The following is a 23646-nucleotide window of genomic DNA, read 5'->3' on the forward strand; positions in this document are numbered from 1 at the left end:
TCCCTATGGTGAAGCATTCTGGTGGCAGCATCATGCTGTGGGGATCGAGGCAAAGATGAGCGGAGCAAAGTACAGAGAGATCCTTAATGAAAACCTGCTCCAGAGTGCTCAGGACCTCAGATGATTTTACCTTCCAACAGGAAATGACCCTGAGCACACAACCAAGACAACACAGGAGTGGCTTCAAGACACGTCTCTGAATGTCCTTGAGTGGCCCAGGCAGAGCCCGGACTTGAACCAGATCGAACATCTCTGGAGAGACCTGAAAATAGCTGTGCAGCGACACTCCCCATCCAACCTGACAGAGCTTGAGAGGAATTGCAGAGAAGAATGGGAGAAACTCCCCAAATACAGGTGTACCAAGCTTGTACCGTCATACCCAAGAAGACTCGAGGCTGTAATCGCTGCCAAATGTTCTTCAACGAAGCACTGAGTAAATGGTCTGAATACCTATGTAAATGTGATATTTACGTAAGTTTTCTGCTTTGTCATTATGGGGTATTGTGTGTAGATGGGGGGGGGGGGGGGGGGTTGATCCATTTTAGAATAAGGATGTACCGTGACAAAATGTGGAAAAAGTCAAAGGGGTCTGAATAATTTCAGAAGGCCCCACAGCACACAGCCTCATAGTACTGTTGACAATTAACAGACACCCCATTGTAGAGGGTTGTTCATACTTTGTTGTGTGCCTGTTGTTTTTGTTGGCATAATTACCCTTAATAGAGGATAATTGTGCCCCAGGGCTGGTTGTTGTCTCTGCAACTTAGCAATAATTGCTGAGATGCTTTTCTCCAATTACTCAGGCACGGGCCTTTGATTTTAATGTGCTGGAAACAAAACAATTAAAGTAGACTTGAATCCAGAGATGCAGCATTGATTTCCCAAGTTCATGAAGCACTTAAATCAAACTCGAAATTGAAATGCTTGTTAACACAAACTTTATGTAAGATATTATAGCAAATCATTAACATCAAAGTAATGTGTGAGTATATATCTATAGTGTATTTTATGTAACTTAACATTCTACAGGGTTGACAATATTTCCATCATAAACACACTTCTAATTGTCAGTCACCATCACTAGCTCGATCTGTCAGAGAGTCATTGGAGTTCACTGATATTCACCCAGACGTGATGGTGTATATACTGAATTTGTGTCTACACTAGTATAACTACACTAATGAAATCATGGCGATATGCCAATCTAATTTCATTTATTTTCAGGCAACACAGATGTCCTGAAGACATCTGGGGCGGCAGGTAGCCTAGTGGTTAGAGTGTTGGACTAGTAACCGAAAGGTTGCAAGATCAACTCCCTGAGCTGACAAGGTTAAAAATATGTCATTCTGCCCCTGAACAAGGCAGTTAACCCACTGTTCCTAGGCTGTCATTGAAAATAAGAATTTGTTCTTAACTGACTTGCCTCGTTAAATACCATTTTAAAAAGAGCAACAATTATACAAAGCACTTGATACCACTAAATAGAAAATGAGTGTATGACTATATCTAGCTACCCTCTGCAGGAGAAAGACAGTTTTTTTACTCCATAGAGGAAGATGTAGGGGATGATGCAGGTGTAAGAGGATCCGATGTAGCTGGCCAGCTCCAACACCAAGGAGGACGTGTGGATGTTGCTGGCCATCATCAGCAGCAGGTGGGTCACCCAGCACACCACAAACACAGTGGCCACAGCCACCACGCTCTTGGCTGCCCTCACCTGAGTACCTGAGCCTGGGCTGTGCTTAGCTGGAGGCTGAGAGGACGTCTTCAGATCGGGTGGAGCTCTGACGATGCTGTCCCCGATCTCAACCTGGTAGAGGGGGGAACTGATCGAGCTGTGTACAACTGAGGGTCCATTGTTAGGTAAAGAATTAGCTGTCCCCTTGTGATGGTCCGAAGTCAGGCTCTGGATACGTGCCTGGTGCCTTAGCAGAGTGATCACAATCTGGATGCTAGCAAACGCTATACCAGTGATGGGGAGGGCGTTAGCGAAGGTCAGATACAACGGCTCATAGGTCTGCCTTGCAGTTTGGGAGGGAAAGAGTTCTATGCAGTCATCGTGGCTCTCATTACCACTCTCCAACCGGACAAAGAATAATTGTGGAACACTGAATACCACAGCCACTGTCCAGCTGCCAGCCAGGAGACAGGCTACGAGACGGAGGCTATCCAGCTGGATCGGAGCTCCTCCGCGTTTCAGAGAGCCCACCAGCTTCTGGTGCCAGAACACACTAATAAACAAGGTGGAGAAGACACTGCTGGTCTCTGACAGGTCAGAGCAGAACTGGACCACACAGCAGTAGGCTTCCCCCAGGAACCAGTAGCCAACAAAGTCAGCCATGGCATCGGGCAGGTCCACCAGGTAGTTGGTGATGAGGTTGGAGACGGCCAGGTTGATGAAGAGGACCTCATTGGTGCGGAGACCGGACTTGGGTCCAGGGAGAGAACGGAGACAAAGCCAGTTGTTCCCTAGGATCCCGAGCAGACACATCAGCCCTCGGATGAAGGCTTCGATCCACTCCGTTGCATCCATCACGCCTGGGGCATCTATCTATGTCTGAGCCTTATTTGGCTCAACATTTATAAGGGATGTTAATAACATGCTACAGCCAGGCCCAACCCCTCAACAAATCCTTAGAGACTTAACCTCACATTTGCCATACATATCTAGTCTTCAGTTCTTGGTCAGCACCAGAGACTGGGACCAGAAACCGGCCCTGGCATTTCAAACACACCAGACCATTTTTAATTGTTGAGGCCCCCATCAACAGCCAGATAATTAAAAATAAACAAGTTAGACAGGCCCACTGGGCTAAAAATGGACCAGTCCCTCTGGCATTTGCCCAAAATGCCGGATGGCCAGTTTGCCCCTGCCAGAGACATGTATACCGAAGCGAAAAACCAAACTGAACTTGGATCACTGTAAAGGAGCAGAGTTTGAATAGCCTATGTTTATGTCGTTAGAATATTCAACATTTGTACATTATATACTTTTATCTCTCACTATAGAGCAACATTATTGTCCATTTCTAATGACAGATCCATTTCCATGTTGAAGCAAATAACATTTGTAATCAAGAGTATGACTATGACATGAAATACGTTTTTTTTTAAATAGTAAAAATAATATTTAGCACTGAAAACATACACCACATTTGAGTCTATTCTGCTATAGTGTAGTTCACGTAAGTCCTCCTTTAAACGGAGTCCAACCAATAGACAGACTCCCGATGTTGTGTCCCAAAGCTACCTTTCCCCGACGATAGCCCCACCTATCAAATCAAGAGCCGCTTCGCTGAGTTGGTGGTTGGTCGGGCCCAGTCTGTACGGTGGGATTTCCAAGACGGGCACAGCTCGTTGGACTTTTTGACCATGGATTTGTTGCATTTGATCCATGGAGACTCAGGACAGAACATAGTGGGAATACGTCGTATCATGGATCATGTATTGTATCTCGTTGTAATCGTTTCGCTGGAATAAACTGCTGATGTGTGTGGAAAGTACAGAATGCCCACCAGCGGCAGTGAAAGAATTAAAGCCAGCGCGTTTATTCCAGTGTCCACCGCTGCAGTCCTCCTCGTCGGGTCCACCACTTTATTCTTTGTCTTTACGTAAGTTGACGATATGCCTCCTTTTGAAAATGTAGTTTGACACCAGACACGAAAGTAGCCTACCTTTTCGAAACTATTATATTCCATATCTAAAGTAGGCCTAGGCCAAGTCCACATATTTGAATTGCATATACTGTATATAGGCCTATGAAGTATCAGATCCAATGGGCATGCACAATTGCTCCAAACGGTAAAGTTGTCTCTAGGGAAAGCTTACGATAAAATAGGTCCTGTCGCTCACACACTGTGTAGAATAAGGGTCGTTTTTTAATTGATTTGGCATTTGAGTCCCATGCCCTTGCAACCATGAAACACACTTGAAAATGACAAAATGAACACAAATAATACACGTTTTGGTTTAAATTGAACTGTTTATAAATGATAAAACATCATTAAAATCCTTCATACTGCAACCCTCTATGTTGAGGCATTGTTTAAAGTACTTAGGAGCAAGCTTGTCACAGTAGTGGAGTTCTAGTGGCATGTTTTTTGGAATTTGAATGCTAGAAAGTGAACAAAAGTATGTCATATATTGCATAGATGAATCAAAACAAAGACGGCTATTAAAATACCTATTCTTTTACCAGTATAATGTGTGAGCCTCTGTTTTATGTCACTGGGGTTACCACCTTGAAAATAACTCATTACAAAGATCTACAAGAGCCTTGAGCATTCTCTTCAGTGGCAAACTCTTTTTCAGGGAGTGGTCTATATTAAAGGAAATGATTAGCTAATCACACCCTTTAAATATGTCATACATCCGTCAATTCATTCGGTGTCAAAATCCAAAGTGTCACTTTTTAATTTAACTAGTCAGTTAAGAACAAACGACGGCCTAGGAACCGTGGGTTAACTGCCTTGTTCAGGGGCAGAACGACCGATTTTTACCTCGTCAGCTCGGGATTCAATCTAGCAACCTTTCGGTTGTTTGGCCTAACGTTCTTACCACTAGGCTACCTGCCGCCCCAACTTTGGGTTAGTCCATTTAAATGAAGGGAAATATCATTGTGAGAAAAATGATTCATCATATCACTTTAGTACAGGATTGATGAACTTAGATTTGAACATTGTGGCCTCCATTTCAGAAAATCTTAATTTACCTCAAATGTCTCATTGGTGTTACCATCATTGGTGTTACTACTCCTGCAGATGTCACAACATTGTCATAAAGGTACACACTTTTTAAGATCATTAAGCTACCATATTAGTTGATTTAGAATGGGAAGATGTACCCAAATCAAATAAAGAAAAATTAAGTACATTTTGTCCAAAATGCAATGTCCAAGTTCCACTGTAATTCAAGAACGACCCATAAACATTTTAAGGCAAACTTCACATTTTTTGCCGTTCAATCTGACAGAAGTGAAATATGACACATATTTGTTGTTGAAAAAAGTCAATTTTGTGAAATTCTGGTGTAGTTTTAATTACATATCAATATGCTATACTATTCATTAAACAGTTCAACAATACTGTACCCAAAGCTGTCTATTAGTATTTACATGTCATTGCCTAATATCATGTTGATCCTCTTAATATAAGCTACTGTAGGCTATATGAATTTGGTATGGGGACTATGTGAGTTAAGAGGCTATTTAACTATTAGGCCTATGTCTAAGGCTGATTTTCTTGTTAGGCTAAACTCAAATGGTTGGATGATTAATGTGGTTCAGTGGTTAATATAACTGCGTCCTAATCCGGAAACGTCATTATATTATATTTTATTATGACTCAAAATATAATGAACACAACCACACCTCTGAGTGTATGTGAACATGTATTCCTAAATCCCTTTATCTTCTTCCAGAGGGAAATGATGCCTAGAGCTTAGAGTCAGGAGTCAGTTAGAAATCAGACTGGGTCGGCTAAAGCAACACAGGTTCCCGAATCCCACCGTACTTGTGTTCTCAAAACGACATTTTAGTCATGTGAGAATCACTACCGTGTTGTTGGGATACCAACAACAACATTTTCAACATTATCCCCTAGACTGCTAATAGCGCCTGGGTGAATAGTCCCACTATACTACCATACCACTACAAAGGGAAGCACAGCCGTGAGCTGTCCAGTGACACGAGCCTACCAGACGAGCTAAATAACTTCTATGCTCGCTTCGAGGCAAGTAACAATGAAACATGCATGAGAGCATCAGCTGTTCCGGACGACTGTGTGACCAGGACGTGTACTCCGAGCATGCGCTGAAGTGTCTTCACTTGCCAGTCCCTGTCTGAGTCTGTAAGACCAACATATTTCAAGCAAACCACCATAGTCCCTGTGCACAAGAACACTAAGGTAACCTGCCTAAATGACTACTGACCTGTAGCACTCACGTCTGTAGCCATGAAATGCTTTGAAAGGCTGGTCATGGCTCACATCAACACAATTATCCCAGAAACCTTAGACCCACTCCAATTTGTATCCCGCCCCAATAGATCCACAGATGATGCAATCTCTATTGCGTTCCACACTGCCCTTTCACACCTGGACAAAAGGAACATCTATGTGAGAATGCTATTCATTGACTACAGCTCAGCATTCAACACCATAGTGCCCTCAAAACCTTGAGGGCACTCTGGTGTGCAACTGGATCCTGGACTTCCTGACAGGCCGCCCCCAGGTGGTAAGGGTAGGTAACAACACATACGCCATGCTGATCCTCAACACGGGGGCCCCTCAGGGGTGCATGCTCAGTCCCCTCCTGTACTCCGCTCTCTCCACTGGCTTCCAGTTGAAGCTCGCATCCGCTACAAGACCATGGTGCTTGCCTACGGAGCTGTGAGGGGAACGGCACCGCAGTACCTCCAGGCTCTGATCAGGCCCTACACCCAAGCAAGGGCACTGCGTTCATCCACCTCTGGCCTGCTCGCCTCCCTACCATTGAGGAAGTACAGTTCCCGCTCAGCCCAGTTAAAACTGTTCGCTGCTCTGGCCCCCCAATGGTGGAACAAACTCCCTCACGACGCCAGGACAGCGGAGTCAATCACCACCTTCCGGAGACACCTGAAACCCCACCTCTTCAAGGAATACCTAGGATAGGATAAGTAATCCTTCTCACCACCCCCCCCCTTAATGATTTAGATGCACTATTGTAAAGTGGCTGTTCCACTGGATGTCAGAAGGTGAATTCACCAATTTGTAAGTCGCTCTGGATAAGAGCGTCTGCTAAATGACTTAAATGTAAATGTAAATGTTCACTCGTGCAAGGACAACAACCTCTCCCTCAATGTGATCAAGACAAAGAAGATGATTGTGGACTTGTCATCAACTGAGCTGCAGTGGAGTAGGTTGAGAGCGTCAAGTTCCTTGGCGTCCACATCACCAACAAACTAACATTGTCCAAGCACACCAAGACAGTCGTGAAAAGGGCACGACAAAACCTATTCCCCCTCAGGAGACTGAAAAGTTTTGGCATGGGTCCTCAGATCCTCAAAAGGTTCTACAGCTGCACCATCGAGAGCATCCTGACGGGTTGCATCACTGCCTGGTATGGCAACTGCTCGGCCTCTGACAGCAAGGCACTACAGAGGGTAGTGCGTACGGCCCAGTACATCACTGGGGCCAAGCTTCCTTCCGTCCAGCACCTCTATACCAGGCGGTGTCAGAGGAAGGCCTTAAAAATTGTCAGTGACTCCAGCCACCCTAGTCATAGACTGTTCTCTCTGCTACCACACGGAAAGTGGTACCGGAGCGCTAAGTTTAGGTCCAAGAGGCTTCTAAACAGATTTTACCCCCAAGCCATAAGACTCCTGAACATCTAATCAAATGGCTTCCCAGAGTATTTGCACCCCCCCCCCTTTTTTTACGCTGCTGCTAATCTCTGTTATTATCACTTTAATAACTCTACCTACATGTGCATATTACCTCAGTTACCTCAACTAACTGGTGCCCCCACACATTGACTCTGTACCGGTACCCTCCTGTATATAGCCTCGCTATTGTTATTTTACTGCTCTTTAGCATTTATATCTTATTTTTTAGGTATTTTTCTTAACTGCGTTATTGGTTAAGGGCTCGTAAGTAAGCATTTCACTGTAAGGTCTACACGTGTTGTGTTCGGCGCATGTGACTAATAAAGTTTGATTTGATTTGAACAGTACTTCTATACTGACCCCTGTAGACAAATATGTCCCAGTTTCCACATCTGTTGGTTTACCAGCAATTTTTTCAAGTGGATCCTCTAGCAGATGAGAAGTTTCCGATTTAGTATCCCGATCTTCTGATCGATGGCTTTTGATTCCCACATCTGTGGAACGAGGGGTGACTGAAGACTTGGGGCGAGCAGGGAGGAGTAAACTATCGATGACTTGTAAAAGGGCAGAATCAACAACCTCTGCATCATCAAGACAGTCGCTCGATGAGAAGGTGATTCTCAGGTGGGAACTTGGCATAAGTGTACTAGAGTACATGCACTTCTGATTAACTGAAATATTTTAGAACGATATATCCTCAGTGACGTGATTATGCATTGATGTGAGGAAAGAGAAAGTGGGCCACAGTGGATTGAGTTGTAAATGTACTATACTGTACTGACTGGGTTGATTTGGACTAAAGCCACTGACTTGGCTGGGGGTTATCCAATGATTTGTGAGAGAGTCTGGAAAGAGTGATTTTCATACTGACATCCTCCCTATTCTTTTACTCCCTGCTGTTCAAAGACAAGGAGCTTATGGACACTGGGCTTAAGAGAGACGTGTAATCCTCTATGGCTCTGTAGGGTAGGATCTGAATCTTTAGCATGGAAGAGTCACAGTTTTCAGTCATTTTCATGTCATTGAACTGTTATATGTATCTTGTATCTGAAAGTGTCAACAGTGAATATTACAACTGAATATAACAACTGACATGGCCATGCCTACTGCATACCCCCAATTCACATGCTGTTTGGAATGAGGAATTCTAGAATTCTTTATGGGAAATACAATACAATGAATCATCTGATAAGTGAATGTGTAAAAATAAGTAAACTCATTCTATTTTATTGCAACTCTTGGCTGCTGATGTAGCTGCTGCTGTTGAAGTTTAATTGCTAAGTGTCAGTGACTCAGTTGTATGCCAATCGCATCTCTTCACGTAGGCTTGTTTATTGCGTTATTATCTTGGCGCCCCGCTGTTGTTGACAGATTCTGGGGATGTTTTTAATTGGGATTGTAAAATCAGGAATTCTTAAAAGATGAGACAATAAACATTTGTCACACATATTGTTCTTCATAATAACAACATTTGAAATACACATATTTTAAACCAAAGTATCAGCTATCATACCATGTAAAGGAACAACCTCCTAATGAAAACATTGTTTTCATAAAGTGCACCTAACTAGATTTATGTCAACTCCATCAGACACCATAAAAGGCATTTCATTTTTATATTTATTGTACAACAAGTGTCGAAAGGACTTGATTGTTTCATTCTAACATTAGCTTATTCAAATATTTTGTTTTGTTTTAGAACACTGTATAATGCTCCAGCGCTAATTCCGTTAGAATTTTGGCATGTTTTTGTAGATTAAGAACTTAAAACAAGGTTTATAAAGCAAACATTATGCTTTTTTTTCTAGCACAGCAAATTGTTCAATAGTTTAAGCATATATTTCAGGACAATGATTAGCAATCAGTGAGGAGTTGACAAGCAACTGCCCGAGGTGACAACAGATACTCAAAACAGAGTATGCAAATACAAACATTACTTAAAATATGGATGATACATTTGACAATCCCCAACAAAAACACAACGGCTTGATTGCAACCAACAGGCAGAATTTATATATAAACGCAACATGTAAAGTGTTAGCCCCATGTTTCATGTGCTGAAATAAAAGATCCCAGAAATTGTTCAAAGGCACAAAAAGTTGATTTCTCTCAAATGTTATGCAGAAATTTGTTTACATCCCTGTCAGTGAGCATTTCTCCTTTTCCAAGATAATCCATCCACTTGACAGGTGTGGCATATCTAGAAGCTGATTAAACAGCATGATCATGACACAGGTGCACCTTGTGCTGGGGAGAATAAAAGGCCACTCTAAAATGTGCAGATTTGTCACACACCACAATGCCAGACATGTCTCAAGACTTGAGGCAGCATGCAGTTGGCATGCTGACTGCAGGAATGTCCACCAGAGCTGTTGCCAGAGAATGTAATCGTAATTGATCTATCATAAACCACCTCCAACATCGTTTTAGAGAATTTGGCAGGACATCCAACCGGCCTCACAACCGTATGGCGTTCTGTGAGCTCGCGGTTTGCTGATGTCAACGTTGTGAACAGTGTCCCATGGTGGCGGTGGGGTTATGGTATGGGCAGGCGTAAGCTATGGACAACAAACACAACTGCATTTTATCGATGGCAATTTGAATGCACAGAGATACCGTGACGAGATCCTGAGGCAAATGTTCGTGCCATTCATCCATCGGCATCACCTCATGTTTCAGCATGATAATGCACGGTCCCATGTCGCAAGGATCTGTACACAATTCCTGGAATCTGTAAATGTCCTAGTTCTTCCACGGCCCCATGTCGCAAGGATCTGTATACAATTCCTGGAAGCTGAAAATGCCCCAGTTCTTCCATGGCCTGCATACTCACCAGACATGTCACCCATTGAGCATGTTTGGATCGACTTGTACGACAGCGTGTTCCAGTTCCCGCTAATATCTAGCAAATTCGCACAGCCATTGAAGAGAAGTGGGACAATTTTCCACAGGCCACAATCAACAGTCTGATCCACTCTATGAGAAGGAGATGTGTCGCGCTGCATGAGGAAAATGGTGGTCACACCAGATACTGACTGGTTTTCTGACCCACGCCCCTACTTTTTCTTTAAAGGTATCTGTGATGAACAGATTCATATCTCTATTCCCAGTCAGGTGAAGTCCATAGATTAAGCCCCATTTATTTATTTGAATTGACTGATTTCCTTATATGAACTGTAACTCTGTAAAATCTTTGAAATTGTTATATGCTGCGTTTACATGTTTTTTCAGTATAGAAGTAGTAGTGTTAGAAGGCCTATATTTCATCAAAACGTTTCACATTAAATGCCAAATAGTATATGCCATTCAAAATACATTTAGGCTGTAAACTATATTTTCATTTGATTAAAAAAAGATACATTATCTAACTCAATCACGATTTACTTGATTTAGTCACACAGTATGGACAGTCCTGGGATATCTTACACTCGATATTGATAAGAAATGACCATATCAGACACATTTGATTTCAAAGGCAGCTGTATTTAATGGATTACATAAATTGGAATGACTAAAACAATTAAGTAGGCTTCAACATTAGTTTTCCAATCATACAACAATGTTCGGTAAATTACCACAGTCAACTTGCCGTGCTAAACAAGGACATACTTTATTTCAGTCGTACTGAATGATTGTCAAATAGATAAATCGCCCTTACTTTGCTCAAATATCTAGATTAAAATGTTCTGATGATAAGAGGCTGAAATCATCTTGAAAAGTGTTGGTTGCGATCAGAACTAAAAGAACCACCCGACATCCGTGTTATGGAGCGGTAAATCGATGCGTCAATTGGTGATAATCCATCAGTGTTTGCAATTGGCCCAACCCTTCTATCAGACGTTAGACAAAAATCTGACTGAATTGATGTTTTACGGAGTTGACCAATTGCTTATTTTTCTTCTTTATTCAATTGCTATACTACATAGCAATGTTGTTTTTCTTCAGTTGTTATAACCTAATTAAAATGAACATATTTGAACCAAAAGTCATGTTCTATGTTAATTTTTTATTTATTTTAATTTTATTTCACCTTTATTTAACCAGGTAGGCTAGTTGAGAACAAATTCTCATTTGCAACTGCGACCTGGCCAAGATAAAGCATAGCAATTCGACACATACAACAACACAGAGTTACACATGGAATAAACAAAACATAGTCAATAATACAGTAGAACAAAAGAAAACAAAAAGTCTATATACAGTGAGTGTAAATGAGAGGTAAGATAAGGGAGTTAAGGCAATAAATAGGCCATGGTGGCGAAGTAATAGTAGTTAGTAGTTAATCTATAATGTAGATGAAGTTGACAGGTTATGGTTGTGAGCATGTGATATCTACAATGTATTTTTAAAAGATGAGGAAGGGCTTCCTATAGCTGACCCTATACATTTTTAAAAATTAATTTACGATTTTGAACAAATCTGACAGAGTTGGCCAATGCTCTGGACAATTTTGTTTAGGAATCACAGTTTTGAGAAACATATTCCTTAAAGTCAGAGAGGGCTATTGCAAGAAACTACATGAGATCCTTTTTACAGTGAATATTCATTTTAGCCCGTTTTAAAAGTTGTAAACTCTTTTGGGGGAAGTTTGAAATTGGGATCCTTTGTTTTGGACTAGGGCATTTCCTGGCACAGAGCTGACATGCAAATGAATAATATTATAAATATTTAGAAAATTCCAAAAACAAACAGTATTTTTTTTGCTTAAATAATGTAACAAAATAATTTTTTCCCCAAGTATATAAAAAATAAAGTTTTCACAACTTTCGATAATCCCCGAGATTCTTTGTTGGTTTTTGCCATCAGATGATGGATGCTGCTGTATGTGGGTAGCATGACGTTGGCGGCCAGGCAGAGGCAGCAGTCTATCCCTAGTATTATATAATGAGAGTGAGTGGTCCGTTTCCATCAATGATCAATAGACTCGTATCTGCATTTGTAAAGAGAACCTCCACACTTCAAGAGAACAAACCCCTAGAGCTCTACTGCTCCAGGACAAGTGGCTGTTATTGCAGGTTTGTCGGAAGATCGCCAACAAGAGACATAAAGAACATTCCCGAAAACGTTCCCAATGAGAGATGTTTCACGATGATAAAATAGACTATGTCTGAAGTTTCTATTCCATGGACAGCCATTATTCAAAGATAAGGTCATGTTGAAACAGAGCGTTCCAGCCCAATTACACATGCTCGTTTGTTTGCCCTTTCACGTTGGCAGTAGCAGAAGAAATGGAATCTGTAGGGACAATATTTTGCCGTTACATCATATGTAGGCCTACATCACTGTTAGACAGCCTTTTACTCAGAGAAGGACTGTCTGTCTGTGTCTGTCTGCCTGTCTGCTCTGTCAGCAGGGACGGTGTCTGTGTTTCTTTAAAAGCAGTGATGGACAGATGCCAGATTCTGTCGTTATCTCGACCAAATGCAACCCTACCTTGGTCCTTCTGAGGGAAAGGGACCTTGATTTGTCCTTGGTGCTATATGCTGCTGCAGGGAGTCCAAAGTGAATGTCAGTCAGACCTTGTGGTCTCTCAGGTTGTTACTTAGAGTATGTGCGTGCGAAAAATAAAGTGCTCAAATGCAACCCCAGTCTGTTAGTATGGAGAATAAGCTCCAGCAGTTACTCTGATGTATCAAAGCACACGACTCACAGACAAACTGACCAACTGGTCTCTGCAAGATTTAGGACACTTTTCAATACCAAGACAAAAAACCCCTCCTGTGAAGTTGGCAAAGGGGGGGACCACTGAAAGTAGGGACCTTTGGTCATCCTTCGCCTGATAAACAGCCGCATTACTGAGCTAAAGCGGAAACGGTCATCTCAGCCTTCAGAGTGTGTTTGTGTTACGTTGTTCTCTCTAAGTACTGTTACTGTGGACAATTCACAAAAGACATGCAAAGACCAGCAGTGGAAACACTACAAAATTGAACCATTACAAGCAAAGATTCTTTCAAGGGTGTTTCCTCGTAACAATTTTCCCCGGATAATGTCAAGATTTGATGTAGCTGAGATGCTAAACAATTCTGTAGAAGCCTTCTTGACCTTTTACTTCCTTCCTGAGTTAATTATGCAACCATGTGCAGAGGGGAGGATGTCAGATGTGATACACACTCATAGTGGGTCAGATATTTATAGAATAACACTCCTCCCCAAACAAACAGTTTATTTTATGCCCGCATTCGCATTGATCCCTGGATACAATGATGTCATATGTACACGTATGTCTCCTTTAAGTAGACATACATAGCTGATATTCAAGCCCGTAGTTTTAATAGTTCAAGGAAGCACTCTCTCCGAACCCTGTTATAACAGTGTTATGTGTTCATTCGGTGTTTGCTGAAGCTGAAGACAAGTCATACATTTCTAAGGGCTTATGATCGCATTTCATTCAGCATTTCTAACACTCGTATTTTCTATCCATGAGATGTTTCTAGGAGCCATACACTGGAACCTAAGATGGCCCTTCGGCTGTCCCCATAGGAGAACCCTTTGAAGAACCCTTTTTCGGGTTCCAGGTAGAACCCTTTTAGGGTTCCATGAAGAACCCTTTTAGGGTTCCATGAAGAACCCTTCCCACAGAGGGTTCTTCAAAGGGTTCTCCTATGGGGACTGCCGAATAACCCTTTTGGAACCCTTTTTTTCCCCCTGAGAGTGTAGTTGTGAGCCTCTCTAATGCTCTTCTGTGCTTGCTGCTTGCTGCCGATGCGATAGACACTGGTAGTGATGACTAGCCTGCCCACTACTGTGCTTTACTCAGGCAGGGCAGTGTGCAGATTGGACAGCCTCAGCAGCAGCTTACCCTTCTGGATGATTTAATACGGCTCTGCTGTCTGTTTCATTAGGCGCAAGGCAGGGGCTTGTCTGCCTGCACCGCCACACTGCAGCATAATGAACTCTCCCTGTGCTGTGCTCCAGATGGTCACAAACCAATGATGGGCCGGACAGAAAGGCCGCTCATGCAATGGCATCCACGGAAATAATCCCGTTGATAAGAAATCAGGCAGTCGCGGATCGACCCTCTTCTAGAGCGCTCCACCTTATCTGGTGTGTCCTCTACGCTCCGCACTCAGCCCAAATGAGTTTGACTGATTTCTGCTTATTTTGAACGCAATATCATTATCTTCCATATTGTGCTCATTTTGACTTTTTTTTTTTCTTGTGATAGATCCATTATTTGACAGATGGGTGAGGGGGAAGAGGATTTGACCATCTAAATAATGAGTTTTGAAAAGATAATCAGTGACAGTATACCTATTCCTAATTGCCTTTTTGTCTCCTTGTTTTCCCCACCACCCATTGGCCTTGCTGGTAGAGGAGGATGGTGAAAGTGTTATGCAGATACATGAACACTACTCCAGACCATGCAGACTGACTGGGCTTGATCCTTCATATTTAGTGCTGCCCCGCTGGCAGTTACCCCTGAATCAACCAACTTCATCCACATTCCCTATTTATACTGTAGAGTGGCTAGACGTGCAGTTACAGTATTCAGTGTACTGGGACAAGTACAGTATTCAGTGTACTGGGACAAGTACAGTATTCAGTGTACCGGGACTAGTACAGTATTCAGTGTACCGGGACTAGTACAGTATTCAGTGTACTGGGACAAGTACAGTATTCAGTGTACTGGGACAAGTACAGTATTCAGTGTACCGGGACTAGTACAGTATTCAGTGTACTGGGACAAGTACAGTATTCAGTGTACTGGGACAAGAACAGTATTCAGTGTACCGGGACTAGTACAGTATTCAGTGTACTGGGACAAGTACAGTATTCAGTGTACCGGGACAAGTACAGTATTCGGTGTACCGGGACTAGTACAGTATTCAGTGTACCGGGACTAGTACAGTATTCAGTGTACCGGGACAAGTACAGTATTCAGTGTACTGGGACAAGTACAGTATTCAGTGTACTGGGACAAGTACAGTATTCAGTGTACTGGGACAAGTACACTATTCAGTGTACTGGGACGAGTACAGTATTCAGTGTACTGGGACAAGTACAGTATTCAGTGTACTGGGACAAGTACAGTATTCAGTGTACTGGGACAAGTACAGTATTCAGTGTACTGGGACAAGTACAGTATTCAGTGTACTGAGACAAGTACAGTATTCAGTGTACTGGGACAAGTACAGTATTCAGTGTACTGGGACAAGTACAGTATTCAGTGTACTGGGACTAGTACACTATTCAGTGTACTGGGACGAGTACAGTGTGGACTCTGGGTAGTGCAGGGGTGCAGCATAATGCACTTATCCATGTAATCTAGCTCTCTTATGACAATTTAAGTACATCTCAAACATTAACACATTTAGTGAAACTTTGCTTCAGAGAGGACTTAAGATATAAATCCCCTCCTCCAGCTGTGGGGGAACCACTGTTCTGTTCCCCTCATTAATCTGATTTACTCAGTAGTACAATTTAGTGTTAATGTTTCAATTAAGTAAATCCTTCAAGAGGAGCATTATTCTGACAGATCAGAACTGTATTGTATTTGCCTATGAAGGCTGTTTGTCTGTAAAGGCAGGCGTGTCTGTTGTAGCTGTATAGGTAATGGAATATGTATGGTTTCCTTTATCCTAAAGGTATGGAATAGGTTATGTTGGGCTGTGTGTTGTGCTGTGTGCTGCAGGCTGTAGGGTCTGTGTGCTTGTCGTTTGATGGGAGGATTCCACCATCGCGGGCTGGCAGAGTGGGCTGTAATCCAGAGTCCCTAATCCTGGGATTATTGAGATTGCAGCTGGCATGGCATTACCAGGCATTCCTTTGGGGGTAACCACCCTTCCCCCACACTACCCCACTCTCCCCCATGCGCTCATCCTTACTGGGGCTGTCCTGTGGGGGTTGGGGGGCTTGCGCCAGGTTGGGCTGAGCTGGAGTTGGGGAAAGGAGACGGTCAGTCTATTGGGGTTCACACATATACGTTCTGCCTTCGTCACCTCCTGACCCTTCACCTTTGCAACTGTGGGGAGACAGGTTTGGGTTGTGTGTGTGTGTGTGTGTGTGTGTGTGTGTGTGTGTGTGTGTGTGTGTGTGTGTGTGTGTGTGTGTGTGTGTGTGTGTGTGTGTGTGGGGGGGGGGGGGGGGGGGGTCCAGTATCTGTTTCACACTGATCACGGTCTTGTTGCAGTCACTGTTACGGCTATGGTCACTAATACACAGTCTGCACTTCATTGGTAAACCACACTTCTTCTGTTGTTGCCCCTAAACATTAAATACCGACAGGAAGTAGGAGCATTATGCCATTATGTCATGATGCCAGTTGTGATAATGTAAGAGGTCCAATGCTGAAACCCGTTCTGCTGTAAAACTTTTCAAGTGAAGATAAAATCGCCACAGCAGCATGGCTTTGGACTCAATTCTATACAGATAAAAAAAAATGATTGGATATTGTATAGGCTCCTCATGCTGACCTTTAATCATTATAATCCACAGTGCCTTCCCCTGTGTCCCCGTCGGTAAACCTGATTACAGAGCCTTTATTTCATCTCACACTGTGGAGATATAATCATAGCATCCTCTCACCAAATCAAATTCTCCACTTTTAACCACATTTGCATAATGACAGTGATGGTTGTGATGGTTTCTATAAGCCCTGTGGACATATCCAGAAAAAGCCATGAAGTTGGGAATCAATCTGAATTTAGTGTCGCCCGAGTGTAGTTACATTTCCCTGCCGAGGAACCAAATCATTTTGACGATTCCTTTTGATTGATTCCTACACTTGAGCCTGAGGGAGATTTATACCCCTTTCAACCAATTCAACCTAGACATATTACGGTGCATGTGCTACGTCTATACTATGAATGTAATGTGTGTGTATTGCAAAACTACTGTGTGTGTGTTTGTGTGTATTGTGAGTCCACTGTGCTTCAGGTCTCTTGTCTCTGTCCCAGGTGCCCGTGGCTGGCAGTGACTGTGTCAATCTACGTGCCACCATGCAGTGGCATCCTCTTCTTCTTTGTCTTGGCCAACTTTACCATGGCAACCTTTATGGATGCGGGTGTTCTCCCCATGGGTTAGTTACACTATAACTACTATATTATACACTATTGCCATCAAAGTCAACTCTGGACCTCAAAGCCAGTTCCACTGCATTTGTTCATTCTTCCCTTCTAACCAGGGACTGATTTAGACCTGGGACACCAGGTGGGTGCAGTTAATTATCAGGTAGAACAGAAAACCTGCACTGGTCTATTCACTACTGTACACTATAGTGTAACTAAACAGGACAAACATTACAGGAGGTTGGCAGGCAGTTGTTCAATTCTATTGAATTATTATCTACTAGTTATAACATACTAGTACATTTCATTACCATGACAATACATTGATAAACTAGGCCAGGTTTATGTTAGTAATGTTAACTTTCTGCCTGAGAAGGAATTTGAAGAGAAAACATTGACATAAAAACAAGAATATCCTGTGTTACCCAAAATGCCCAGTGTTGTGCCGGTGACCTGTAGTTCATGTCGAGCTGTGCGTTTGGGTTTCAGCGAATGAGGACGAGGACAAGGACGATGACTTCCGCGCCCCGCTCTACAAGAACGTGGACGTGAAGGGTGTCCAGGTCCGGATGAAGTGGTGTGCCTCCTGCCACTTCTACAGACCTCCACGATGCTCCCACTGCAGTGTCTGTGACCACTGTGTAGAGGTGGGAGGGATGGAGAGAGAGGGAGGGAGGGAGATAGAGGGAAAGGGAGAACAAGCCAGGGCTGGCAGAGAGCGGGAGCGGGAGGGAGGGGTGGATAGGGGGAAGTTGTGGATGTGAGACGGGGGGTGGGGGGGGGGGTGGGGGGGTAGTGGTTGATGGTGGAGGGAGGAGGAAGGGCCTGAGGAGGGATCAATAGTGTGTGTGGCTGTAGGGTAATGGTGGGTGGGAGAAGATGATGGAGGGATAGAGGGGGAGGAAGGGAGAGATCACATTAAGCAGGTTAATCCCTTTCCCCCGATCCTTAATGTCCCCGCAGCGGGGAGGGAGATGAGATTTGAAAAGGGTTGGGACAATCTCTGTGTACACTGAGGTATATTTAGACAGCTCAGTGCCTATCAACACTTGGATGATATTTGACATCTGTTGATAATGTCTCTCCACTGTCCAAGATTGATCAATCCCATGTGGATGTGGCTAGCTAGACCACTCCAGAATACGGTTTGTAGCATGGGATGCACAATGTTGGGACAGAGTCATGTAAAGTAGGCTGCTACAGTGAGTTGTCATAATTCTCAGAGGGATTGAATGTTGGATCTAATGCTGTGTCTCATCGTGTCATAACCGCATGCAGGACTTTGACCACCACTGTCCCTGGGTGAACAACTGTATCGGGAGGCGGAACTACCGCTACTTCTTCCTGTTTCTCCTGTCACTCACGCTGCACATGGTGGGCGTGCTCTCCGGTGGCCTGCTCTACATCCTACACCATCTGGAAGACCTATGGAAGCTGCACTGTACTGTCACGTATCCTTCCTTGCACAAACTCTGTGTACTGTGTGCGTGTGCGTGTGCGTTCATACAGTATGTGCAGTATGATGATGGTAATTCATTTCTAAAGGTCCCTACAGAGAGTCCGTGAGTCTCCTTGACTGCTGTGTCTAGCCTGGTGGTGATGAGTGTATCAGGTCTGTTCTTCATTCCTGTCCTGGGCCTCACAGGGTTCCACCTCTACCTGGTGTCTAGGGGCCGAACCACCAATGAACAGGTCAGATGCCTCTATGTAGCTCATGTTTTTAAACGACTAGATAAAAGGATTCTGGAATACGTGAGGCCACCCAAGGTCGAGTCCTCACTTTAATGAGGAAATTGTCGCCCTCTTTTCCACAGGTCACTGGGAAGTTTCAAGGAGGGGTCAACCCTTTCACACAAGGTTGCTGTGGCAACTTGGAGTATCTCATATGCAGTCCCATTTCTCCAAAGTAAGTAACATTTGACGTTTTTATGTAAACATCATGTTTAATATAACGTATTGGAGCTCATTAGCTTATCTATTTCCTTGGACCATACCAGGTATACAGCGAGGCCCATTAAGAAATCAACAGTTCGCATCATTCCTCCATTCCTGAGACCAGAGACTGACAGACAGATACCAATTATTAAGGTTGAGGATAACGGCATCCAGTGTCATGATAACCAAAATAAAGTAAGTCTGTCCACCCCAAAATACCCTCAGAATGGAACATCCCAGATTCACATAAAGCCTCCGTATTTAACTAACTTCATCAGCAGATCAGATATGTTTAACAGTAGTGCCTTCTCTTCCTCTCTCAGCGCCCGTCCACTGACGGTATGGAAGAGCCAGACATCCGACGTCTGGACACCCCACCACCTCTGCCCCCCAAACCAGACCCCAACATGCTGAGGAGACACCTAGCAACACTTGAAGGTAGGGTCACATTAGTAATCTGACAACCAGGGAGACAGTACCTGTATTTATGCACCTCATATTATAGAGAACATGAGCAAATGATCATGAAGAAACTCGAAACGGTCCAGAAACCCCACAAGCTATCACTCACTGCTCTCCTACTGCACCCTGGTGGCCACATTATTCAACAGAGAGGCAGCCATGTTTTTTTGTTGCTGCTTGTGTCTTCATTGGTTTTTCTTTGTTTGTTTACTTGTGGATTTCCAACCAAGTTTCACTCGTGATGAGCTACTGAATATTCAATCCAGCCTGATTTAGAATGTTGTTTTGTGTTTGTCGTGAAGTTCGCAGTTCTTAGTTTACAGTGTACGTAGAATACTTACCGCGTATGGATTTGTGTAAACTATGCTTCTACTTCTGTTTTCTCTATATCCTGTTTATCGTCTGTCTGTATATTTTGTTAATTGTGGCAGCACCATTTCACCAAGTCAAATTCCTGTTTATGCAAATGTGTCGGCTAATTAAGGTGATTCTGAGGACAGACTTGCATTATATGTTAATGAGACACGTCACTGCCTCTCTCTGGATTAGTTCAGTCACAAATCCCAATAGACATTATGGTAATATATTTCACATTTAGTTAAATATTGATTTCCTTCTCCATCTGTGTTTGGATTACAGAAAGTGGTTTGCATCCCAAACCAGTGACCCCTTCCCCTGGACAGACCCTGCAGCAGCTCAGGCCATTACCGCAGTCCACATCTAAGGCACCACCCCCCTCACCTGTCCATCAGGTCAGTCATATCATTCACAGCATTGACACCATTCAGATACACTGTGGATTTATCGTGCTGTGTTTTGAGCCGTTTCCACAGATCATGGTTGTGTGCTGTGTTTTGAGCCGTTTCCACAGATCATGGTTGTGTGCTGTGTTTTGAGCCGTTTCCACAGGTCATGGTTGTGTGCTGTGTTTTGAGCCGTTTCCACAGATCATGGTTGTGTGCTGTGTTTTGAGCCGTTTCCACAGATCATGGTTGTGTGCTGTGTTTTGAGCCGTTTCCACAGATCATGTTTGTGTGCTGTGTTTTGAGCCGTTTCCACAGATCATGTTTGTGTGCTGTGTTTTGAGCCGTTTCCACAGATCATGTTTGTGTGCTGTGTTTAGAGAGCTTTCTGACGGACTGGCCATGTGATTCTGTGTTCTGTCAACCCTCTAACAGACTGTTGTGGCTGTGTTGTGTTCTGAGAGCTCTCTGACAGTCGGTTATGTGTTGTGGTTGTGTCTAGGTGGCTGTGGCACCAGAGCAGCAAGGGGGCAGCAGTAGACGTCATGACCTGTCATCAGAACTCATCCTGGGCACATTGGACCAGCAGCTAGCTGTCCCATCCGGTCCCATGTCCGCTCCACTCCAGCTTAACTCTCTCACCCTCAACTCCCGCTCCCTCACCCTCAAACACGCCTATCGCCACCACAACAAGCTGCCGGTCTTGTACCCAGAGGGTCTGATCTCCCATCAGGTATCTCCGGGCTTGTTCCCCCCTCACAACCCCCTGTCCAACCGCAACAGCCTCTCCTATGACAGCCTGGTGAACTCAAGTGACGCCCACTACCTGGCCCAGCGAGGGGGACCCCCACTTCATTACCACCCGCACTTCATGACCCTGGGACATGAAGGCAGTGTGCTGCAGCGGCCCCCTCCACACACCTACAGTCCTGTGTTCATGGGGGTCACCAGGCAATCTCCCCAGCCCAGGGACACCTCACCCAGGGATCCCTCTCTACGGGACCTCACCCCTCAGGCCCTCACCTCCCGGGACCTCTCCCCTCAGGCCTTGATGCACAGGGACCTCTCCCAGCAAGCCTTGATCCACCGGGAGGCCTCTCCGGTCCGCTATGACAACCTCTCCAAGACCATCATGGTGTCCATTCAGGAGCGGCGGGAGATGGAGGAGAGGGACAGGATGCTGCGGATGCAGGCCAGGTCCCAGGCCCTGTATGGCTGCCCAGACATGGGATTGTACGACATCCCCAGCAGATGCAGCCTCCCTGCAGACAGCATGCGCCTCCCAGGGTCACGCGGCCCCACCCCGCCCGCATACGGCTCCAGGGAGTTCCTGATGAGCACTGGTATTTTGGGGTACGGGGGTACGAGGTCGCCCCTCTCCAGCGCCTCATCGTCCTCTCTGACCCGAGCCCCCAGGACTTCCAGCTCCCCCCTGCAGAGCAGCAGCAGCCTGCAGAGTAAGGGTCGTTCCCCCTCCCCAGCCTACCTCCCCCCAAACAGGCAGGCCCAGCCCTCATCCTCCTCCTCCTCCACACTGCCCAGCACCCTTTCCTCTGCCTCTCCCCCAGATGCCCCCCCATAACGCCCCTTACTCACCAATGCCATGGAGGGAAAGCACTCAGCACCCTTGGGTGCCCCCAAATAGGAACTATTGAGTCTTCCTGGAGGGTGTATGCAGCCAACCACACTACTCTGCAGTGTTAGCCTGTATATCCACAACTTCCCAGCACTGTGTAAGTGTGTCTGTGTGGGTTGTCAGTGTGTGGGAGGGTGTGGGAGTTGAGAGGACATCAACATGCAGTTATGGGAATCATTTTGTACAGATATTTGCACTTGGACCTCTCGGTAGACAAGGGTGTGTGTTGAATATAGAGTGAGTGATAACCAACAGCATATGCAGAGATCTCAGGACAGTGGCCAATTAGCAGACAGTTGTGCCTCTTTATGCAGTCGGAGGAATCAATGAACTCAACTAGAACAGCAGACATGTACAGAGGACAGATCTTTTATTGTTGGTTTATGTGTTTTGATAATGCTTTTGAGAAAGAATGTTAAGTGATGATGATGGGACATTCTATTCTTTTGCGTCTGTAGAAATCATGCTTTTAGTCATATTTTGTGGTTGTTTTGACAAATAAAAAAAGTCACTGTTTTGTTCCTTTCTCTGTTTAAGCTGTTGCCATTCCGTTATTTATGGTCTGTTATTGTTATCCGTTCTTGCCACCAGCTTCATGTCCACGTCCCGTTTCAAATCTAACCCTAGGCTCATCCACAACCATAAAGCCTGTCGCATTCTTCCCAAGCGAAGCAGTTTGTGCATTTATGATGATTACATTTGGAAACGTTTTAGTTCGTTTGGGTTTTCAGCTGTTTTTTCCCCCCGGCTGTTCGCGCACAAATGTTTTTCTTAAGGCAAGTCGAAGTCCGGCAGCCGAAGTCTATGCCCCTTCACCGGTGATTGGTCAACAGTACTACTCCTAGTACGAGTGGGAACTATGGACGGGATTGTTTGTTGTCATTCAACTTTGAGACGACTTGAGAAATACCAAAATATCTTAGTTAGATGGTAAACTGTGCGACTAAGACCTCCTCGGTCGAAAACATCCAAATGAATTACATATTTCTTGATTTATCTTAGATTCATTCTTAATATTTTAAGGAAGTGTATACTGGCTATGTTGTTGCTACGGGGTCTCAAGAGGACAAACAGTAATTTTGCTACTTTTATCGTTTTTCAATCGAAGAAGTATGTGAGGCAAAGAGGTTCACTTCGCCTAGCCGGGTTCTGCTAGGAGCAAACCGAACCTAGTATGGGGCGCCTTAACCTTAATAACACTAGCTTCCAGTCCACATCCAAGTTCAACTCTAACTCTAGCCTTAAACACAACCCTAACCCATAACCTTGGTTTAGCTTACTTTTATCCAAGATTTCTCTTCTGACCTACAAGGTACTGAAGCTTGGCTCCACCTGGGTCCCGCTTTGACACAAGGTGCAGGAACTGAGCTCAGGTCAGCTTTCGTTCAGAATAGTATGAGGAAATGGTACCCCCTAGTGGACTTGTGTGAGGTGCTGTGAGTAGAATAAAGAAAATTCCATTCAAAGAGTATATTTAATTTGACCTTTGTTTAACTAGGCAAG

General features: G+C 44.2%; 2 protein-coding genes across 2 annotated transcripts; one reads left to right on the forward strand and one right to left on the reverse strand.

The window, feature by feature from the left end:
* Nucleotides 1–1510: 1510 nt before the first annotated feature.
* Nucleotides 1511–2533, reverse strand: LOC135517009 (alpha-1A adrenergic receptor). Its single transcript, XM_064941048.1, has one exon. The coding sequence runs from the start codon at nt 2531–2533 to the stop codon at nt 1511–1513; it is 1023 nt and encodes a 340-aa protein (XP_064797120.1).
* Nucleotides 2534–3292: 759 nt separating this feature from the next.
* LOC135517794 (palmitoyltransferase ZDHHC8B-like) lies at nt 3293–22668 on the forward strand. The gene is made up of 10 exons (XM_064942400.1): nt 3293–3611; nt 17257–17378; nt 17857–18014; nt 18646–18818; nt 18957–19059; nt 19182–19273; nt 19365–19497; nt 19626–19740; nt 20404–20516; nt 21010–22668. The coding sequence occupies exons 1-10, from the start codon at nt 3508–3510 to the stop codon at nt 22087–22089; spliced, it is 2193 nt and encodes a 730-aa protein (XP_064798472.1). The 5' UTR covers nt 3293–3507; the 3' UTR covers nt 22090–22668.
* The last annotated feature ends 978 nt before the right edge of the window (nt 22669–23646 follow it).

The sequence above is a fragment of the Oncorhynchus masou genome, chromosome 28, assembly GCF_036934945.1.
Source record: "Oncorhynchus masou masou isolate Uvic2021 chromosome 28, UVic_Omas_1.1, whole genome shotgun sequence".
In the NCBI taxonomy this organism is placed as follows: domain Eukaryota; kingdom Metazoa; phylum Chordata; class Actinopteri; order Salmoniformes; family Salmonidae; genus Oncorhynchus; species Oncorhynchus masou.